The 8106-nt window shown below is 43.4% G+C and overlaps 1 protein-coding gene across 1 annotated transcript in view; it reads right to left on the bottom strand.

Annotated features, from left to right (window-relative positions):
- Positions 1–7421: 7421 nt before the first annotated feature.
- Positions 7422–8106, bottom strand: part of MIPEP (mitochondrial intermediate peptidase) — a 75288-nt gene continuing 74603 nt past the window's right edge. Inside the window, exon 20 of the mRNA XM_014965752.1 lies at positions 7422–7663. Coding sequence (XP_014821238.1) covers positions 7569–7663 — 95 coding nt within the window. The 3' untranslated portion in view covers positions 7422–7568. The remainder of the gene's footprint in view (positions 7664–8106) is intronic.

Raw genomic sequence — 8106 nt, 5'->3', positions numbered from 1 at the left:
CTCGTTCCCAACAGCATGTAAGTAAATCCCCAGCTCTGGGAACAGAAAATCTCCAATAGTTTGCCCAGAAGCCATCTGAAACAGCAGATGTGCGGTGCCTCCCACTCAAAAGCAAGCAGAAGACCCGCTTTGGTTCACTCTGCTTTTCCAGCTCTCCTCTCAGGAACCCTTCCCAAGCCGTGAAGCCGTCAGCAGGACAGTTACCCAGCGAGCATGGACCTGCTACCCCCGTGGCAAAGGGGGTCCTGCCAAGGACTCTCTCTTCGTTTGAGGCTCATAAAACCAGACAAGACGGCCATCCCCTAGCGGAGCTGAGGCCACGGGGCTTCTCTGAATGAATCTGAAATAGGGAATCTTTTTGAGAAAACAGTCCCGTCCCCCTGGGAGGGGTGGCTGACACCCCGGAGGGCTGTGCTGCCATCCAGCGAGACTTGGACAGGCTGGAGGGCTGGGCAAGGAAGAACCTCATGAGGTTCAACAGGGAAAAGTGTAGGGTCCTGCACCTGGGGAAGAAAAATGTCAGGTACCAGTACAGGTTAGGGGTGGACCTGCTAGAGGCAACTACTGAAGAGAAAGATCTAGGGGTCCTGGTGGACAGTAAAATGACAATGAGTAAACAGTGTGCTCTTGCGGCCAGGAAGGCCAATGGTATCTTGGGTTGTATAGGGAAGAGTGTAGCCAGCAGGTCAAGGGAAGTCATTCTCCCCCTCTACTCTGCACTGGTGAGGCCACAACTGGAGTACTGTGTCCAGTTCTGGGCTCCCCAGTTCAAGAGGGACAGGGAACTACTAGAAAGAGTCCAGCGTAGGGCTACAAAGATGATTCAAGGATTGGAGCATCTCCCTTATGAGGAGAGACTGAGAGAGCTGGGACTCTTTAGTCTGGAGAAGAGAAGGCTGAGGGGAGACCTTATCAACGCCTACAAGTATCTCAAGGGAGGGTTGAAGGAGGAGGGAGCCAGACTCTTTTCAGTGGTTCCCAGTGAGAGGACGAGGGGCAACGGGCACAAGTTGGAACATAAGAGGTTCCACTCAAATATGAGGAGAAACTTCTTCACGGTGAGGGTGACGGAACCCTGGAACAGGCTGCCCAGGGAGGTTGTGGAGTCCCCTTCTTTGGAGATTTTCAAAACCAGCCTGGATGCAGTCCTGAGTAACATGCTCTAGCTCTAGGCAATCCTGCTTCAGCAGGGGAGTTGGACTAGATGATCTCTATGGTCCCTTCCAACTCTAAAATTCAGTGAAATTCAGTGATGAACACTTCTAGTGCTGAGCAGTCAACCCCAGCACGGTACCCCATGCCTGTTCCAGCGCTCACTTGTCCCTGCTGTCAAAAATGCCCCAAACCCTAAAAATCAGGGGAAAATTTGTCTAATTTCAGCCCTCAGCTCCTGGCTGTTGTAACGCACTTGTCACACCAATGTTCAACTTTTCAGATTTCTACTTCTGTATCACCATTAGGGTATTTTCATCTTATGTTAAACTGAAATCCCTATTTTCTGAGCCATCGATATCGCTGCGTTACAATGATCTTTCCTTTTCATTTCCGTCTTACTATCATCTATGATGCTAAGCTCCATTATTTAGACATATCTTTTTCAATTTTTGCACACTGCTTTAAGTCTGACCCGCTGTACAAGCTGCTATTCAACATCTGTAGGGAGAAAAGCATTTTCTCAACACATGATACGAATTCTCCCATCTGGCTTTCCCCTGAAGACAAAGCAGAAATATTTCTGAACACCTCTGCCTTCCCTGTTACTGACAGTGCTGTAATTTCCATTATAGACTTACTTCTTTGGAAAGACACCCTCACCCCCCCAAGTTTCTAACTTGCAAACCAGGCGTGAAAAGGGCTGGATACAGAAGCAGAATGACCTTTAGGTCATTCTGCTTCTGTATCCAGCCCTTTTCACGCCTGCTTTGCAATCTGTATTCAATTCTTGCCCTATTTCCCTTCTCTTCCCTGCCTTCTCCACTTCACTGCTGTCCTCTGCTCCTCCTGTCTCTGTCAGCAAGGCATTCAGAGAACTCCACGCAGCACCCGTTGTATTTATGTCACCGAAAAGCAATTATTAAGCCATATTTCAGTCTGCCTTAAGTGAATCAGAAAAATAATCACATCACACATGAAAAAAAAAAGCCGAGCTGACACCTCAGACTATCAAATGCAATCCACGGGTGTTTTTCTGATAGGTCTTAATTACGCGTTAGTATCCAGCCCTTTTCACGCCTGCTTTGCAATCTGTATTCAATTCTTGCCCTATTTCCCTTCTCTTCCCTGCCTTCTCCACTTCACTGCTGTCCTCTGCTCCTCCTGTCTCTGTCAGCAAGGCATTCAGAGAACTCCACGCAGCACCCGTTGTATTTATGTCACCGAAAAGCAATTATTAAGCCATATTTCAGTCTGCCTTAAGTGAATCAGAAAAATAATCACATCACACATGAAAAAAAAAAGCCGAGCTGACACCTCAGACTATCAAATGCAATCCACGGGTGTTTTTCTGATAGGTCTTAATTACGCGTTATTATTCCAGGCTTGCATAAGGGTATAATTTCTTCTGAAGATGTTGACTATTTATTTTCTACAGCAGCTGAAATCCAAAACACACTAGAATTTCAGATTGAAAGCACGACGCTGAGTTACAGTATTATAAAACCAACTTTTGGACAGCCCGTTCAGCAGCCCCAGTGGGAAAATATGGAATGCTGGAAAAGGATTACAGTGGTAATTTTACATTTACAAAGAGTTACACTGCTGGTCACAAGAGAGGTTTCACATTACTGAAAGAACACATATTTTCTGGAAAATAAAGTCTCTCAAAAATAAAAAAAAAAAAAAAAAGAAAGGAAAAAGCATCAGACATTTGAACAGCTGGAAGCATTTTTAGAAACTACCAAAAAAAGAGAAAAAAAAATTTAAAATAATATTTCCCTTTCTGTAATAAGCATCGTAGTGGTGATATAATACGTTCCCAAGGGGCTTAATCATGTCTACTGTTCAATCCTCAAAGGTTATTTCATAAAACAAAAATTAGTGGAGTCAACGGAGTTTCTTCACAAAAAAACCCTGAAGCTGTCGTTCTGGGTTATATTTATTTTTCTACCAGCTCCCACCTTTGTCAAGTGTCCCAAGAGCTATGAATCTGTGACAATACACTACAGTCCCCTGTGCTCTGGCAAAAGATAAGATTTTCTTCCTTTGTCTATATCTGGTTTCAGTACTAGGGAGATGTTGTTTGATGCCACTCCGATAAAAACTTGAAAAGACTGTTGTTTACAGAAGGATCAAATGAGCCAGTGAATTAAGGAAGCAATAGCAGCATAAAACAGTGTGGTTACCACAAATATTTTGATAAATTAAATTTTGATGAACCAACATCACTTGAATTTCTTTCAAATTAAAATCATGGGGAAATATCTTAATTTTAAATATTCTGCTTTTTCCACCAATTGTGATGCTTTATTTTCTTTACTGTAGTGCTCCCAGGGCCATGTCAGCACGAGGACTTCCTTTTGCTGAGTTCTTTTTTGTCACAATAACTCTTTCAACGTGTGCCAACTCCAGATGAACATTATTGGTAGTTTGCTTTAGTACAAAAAACAGGCAACAAACACCACGAGGCTCCCTTAACACCACCCTTGATTTCCCTTTAAAACGTACTTCCATTAAATACTCTATAAGGGGTTGTTAAATTTACATTCATGAGCTACGGTATTATTGAGACCTTCCCATCTTCACAATGTTTTTACTCACACCTGAATTTCCATTTGTTTCATTTTTTAGCTGTGGTTTTTTTGAAATTACTTTACTCACAGCAAAACACCCACCTGGTTTGCCCAGCGAAACCTGCAGACACCGAATGGAGCGATTCCACCGTCCAACACAGGAGCCTCGCTGTGGTCCATGTCTGAATATGTGCCTGCTATTGTTTAATCAAAACATTTCACATCTAAACATTCCTGAACCCAGTTCTATTCATACCAGACAAATTCCACCAATTGGACACCAAAAACAAAGTGAAAAAATAGGGGAAAATATCAAACAATACCCGGTATCACAAATTCTGCTCAAAACCAGGGGTCAATCATTCAATCAAATCTCACTTTTATTTATCCATTCCCAAACATCCATTTATTTGGGTTGAGCTTTTTTATCTTTATTCTTCATGTGTTTCTCTCCCAGCTATTTGCTCTCATATTTCAGACTTGGTTCTCTTCCTCTCTTGCTTTTTTCACTGCATTCCCACTGAACAGGACACTTAGGATACCTTTTGCAACAACCTACAGAGGACCTCTAAAAGAAAAGGCCGTTTCTAAAGAAAGAATTTTTTTTTTTTTTTTCAAATAGGCACTCAAATACCATTTCTTAATTTATTTCAAGAGAAAACCAAAACCCGACTGATAATATTTCCTTTGTTCATCAACCACTATATATTGTGCAACCTTAAGCTGCTCCAGCCTATCCTGGCAAAGGATTTCTTCTGAATGATTTGTGATCTTGAACACTTCCAGGGATGGGGCAGCCACAGCTTCTCTGGGCAACCTGTTCCAGTGTCTCACCACCCTCACAGTAAAGAATTTCTTCCTAGTATCTAATCTAAATCTCCCCTCTTTCAGTTTAAAACTGTTACCCCTTGTCCTACTGCTACACTCCCTAATAAAGAGTCCTTCCCCATCTCTGCTGTAGGCCGCCTTCAGGTACTGGAAGGCCGTTAATAAGGTCTCCCTGGAGCCTTCTCTTCTCCTGGCTGAACAGCCCCAACTCTCTCAGCCTGCCTTCATAGGAGAGGTGCTCCAACCCACTGATCATCTTCATGGTCCTCCTCTCTTGGAACAGGTCCATGTCCTTCTTATGTTAGGGGCCCCAGAGCTGGACACAGTACTCCAGGAGGGGGTCTCACAAGAGCAGAGTAGAGGGGCAGAATCACCTCCCTCAACCTGCTGGCCATGTTTCTTTTCATGCAGCCCGGGATGCAGTTGGCCTTCTGGGCTGCAAGCATGCATTGTAGTGTCATGTTGAACTTCTCATCCACCAGTACTCCTAAGACCTTCTCCTCAGGGCTGCTCTCCAGCAATTCTCTGCCCAGCCTGCATTTGTGCTTGAGACTGCCCCACCCATATGCAGAACCTTGCACTTGGCCTGGCTGAACTTCACGAGGTTCATACAGGCCCACCTCTTGAGCCTGTCCAGGTCCCTCTGGATGGCATCCCTTCCCTCCAGCGTGTTGATCACGCCACGCAGCTTGGTGTCATTGGCAAACTTGCTGAGGGCGCACTCAGTCCCACTGTCCATGCTGAAGACAAAGATGTTAAATAGCACTGTTTCCAGTACTGATCCCTGAGGAATAGCACTCATTACTGGTCTCCACTTGGACATCAAGAAACAAGCCCTTGATATTCCTGGCCAGATTTAATTCAATCAGGGCTTTAGCTTTCCTAACCTGATTCCTGGCTGCCTAGATAACGTCTCTGTATTCCTCCCATGCTACTTGTCCTTCCTTCCACACTTTGTAGGCTTTCTTTTTGTGTTTGAGTTTGTCCAAGACCTTCTCATTCATCCATTCAGGCCTCCTCGCATTTTTGCATGACCTTCTCTTTGTTGGGATGCATTGCTCCTGAGCTTGGAGGAGGTGATCCTTGAATATTAACCGGCTTTCTTCGGCCTCTCTCACTCCAGTGCTTTATCCAATGGAACTCTACCAAACAGATTCCTGAAGCAGCTAAAGTCTGCTCTCCTGAAGTCCACGTTAGTGAGCTTGCTGTGTGCCCTAAGGATCTTGAACTCCTTGGGGAAGGAAGCTATCATCGACTCATTCCAGGAACCTCCTGGATTGTTTATGTCCTGCTGTGCTGTCCCTCCAACAGATATCGGGGTGGTTGAAATCCCCCATTTGGACCAGGGCTTGTGAATGTGAGGCTGCTCCTGTCTGTCTACAGAGGGCCTCATCTGCTCAGTCTTCCTGGTCAGGTGGCCTATAGCAGACCCCCACTATAATGTCACCTGTCCCTGCCCTCCCTTTGATCTGTCCCATAAGCTCTCAGTTGGCTCCTCATCCATCCCCAAGTGGAGCTTCATACGCTCCAGCTGGTCATTGACACAGAGGTGTACACTCCCTCATCATCTCCCTTGCCTGTCCTTCCTAAAGAGCCTGTATCCTTCCATTCCAATATCCAGTCACAGAAGCCATCCCACCACGTCTCTGTGATGCCAATGAGCTCATAGCCCTGCATGAGTGAGCATGTCTCTAACTCCAGGTGCTCTCCTGCTGACCTGTGATCTTCCTCCAGACTCTGGGCATCTACTGCTGGCACTGGTATCAAACTGGTAGGAGTGGGATGGATTGCAGTTCCCCTCCCCCAGCAACTTGAGTTTAAAGCCCTCTTCATGGATAGACTTCATCCAGTAAAGCCCTTCAAGTAAGGTGGGTAAAACTAAACCACCTCTACTCAATAAAACAAACACACACAGGTAACAGATAAAAGGACAAAAGGACCTGGTTAATGGGAGAATACTTCCAAGAAAACAACTGCTGAACCCTGAACACTGAAGCTCAGTGGAAGATCTGCAAAAGATAAACCTAGGAACTAGGTTGGAACTGTTGGATGTTTAAAAAACTACTAATTCAATAGCAAGAACAGTTTTATGGCACCTTGCAAATGCCATTCCTGCTCCCAACCATTTTATGCACCTGATACAATGAACAGTCCATCTTTTGTATGTAGGTTTAAAGTTTGCAATTCTGTTCCAAACCTGAAGAAGACCTGCTCAATGGCTTCATATAACAAAAGATATCACTTCTACTTACAACACGGCCACACATATACCCACTGGATCATCGCAGCTACAAAAGCATGGCTACCTTCCATGTTATTCTCCACAATGAAACATTTGTGGGGTACCTTTTTCACTCCTTTGTCTTTTTGTGTGTGTGTGTTGCAATATATCTCTTTCCTCCACACTCTGACATTTTCCATCACATACCTGTATGACCATAGTTTTTCTTCTCTCATCTTTTTGTTCCCTATGTCAAATACAGTTCCCAGTTTTGCACTTCAACTTTCTTTCCAATTTCCCCTCTGTTGCAAACACAGTTTGCTTTTCCCCAATGTAAACTCCTGCAAGGAATAAGGTTAAACAAGTTTAAAGAATATCCATGAGCATGTGAGAAAGACCCATACAAATAGTTCTGGGTCATGACACCTGACAGGTACGTCCTAATACTGAATCCAATGTGTGTACCAAAATACCATTTATACCATCCCACTCACTCCGAAGATGAGTTCAGTTCCCATTTAATCAGCTCCTCCAACAAGACCAAAATTTTTAACAGTACACGCTGGAAGGCTTGTCCTCTCAAATTCTATGCTTAAGCTCCTGTGTAACGAAAAGCCATCATTTTCATAAATGAAAACAGGTGATCCAATGAAATTCTTTATTACTGTTGCACCAACCTGAATATTCAAACTTTTACAAGTGTTCACAAAACCAGTCACAACAGTATTTTATCCACAATTATGAAGATGTATGCAATCTTCCATAAAAGAATTCAGTTCTGTTGAACATTTTTATGAGTCCATGATAAATGTTTCAAAGTCCTGGTCTAAGTCTGAAACAAGGGCATCCACAAAATCTTCAACTGAAGGCGATTTCTGAAGCATACCTACAAAACCAAGACAACAGGCTCTTAGCAAGAATACTATGACCCTGAAAGCTTTGTCAAAAGTAATGCTTATCACTAACTAACTAACTTTTAATGTCACAACAGAAACGGCTATCATGTTTCTTTGTCAAGAAATAAATGGAATTATAGTGTATAGGGATTATTTAATGTTTTCAAGCTACCTGTTACACATTATCATAGAACTGACAGGTTTCAAAACTGTTAACTGACTTTCATCATTGCAAACTTGCTTGAAGGGAATTAAATCCATTTTAAAGCAATGTAACCATAGACTCAGTAATTCCCAAATGACTGGAATAAATCAGTGATTGAGGGGGTATCTAAATCCTTATCTGCTGAGTCTCAGGTCTGACAGAGCCAGAAAAAACAACATATTTTCTCAAAGTGTTACACACCTTAAAAGCATTTGATTTAGTATTTAA

Source organism: Calidris pugnax, unplaced genomic scaffold (assembly GCF_001431845.1).
Source record: "Calidris pugnax isolate Ruff unplaced genomic scaffold, ASM143184v1 scaffold20, whole genome shotgun sequence".
Lineage (NCBI taxonomy): Eukaryota > Metazoa > Chordata > Aves > Charadriiformes > Scolopacidae > Calidris > Calidris pugnax.
This window is presented reverse-complemented; position numbering and strand designations above follow the sequence as displayed.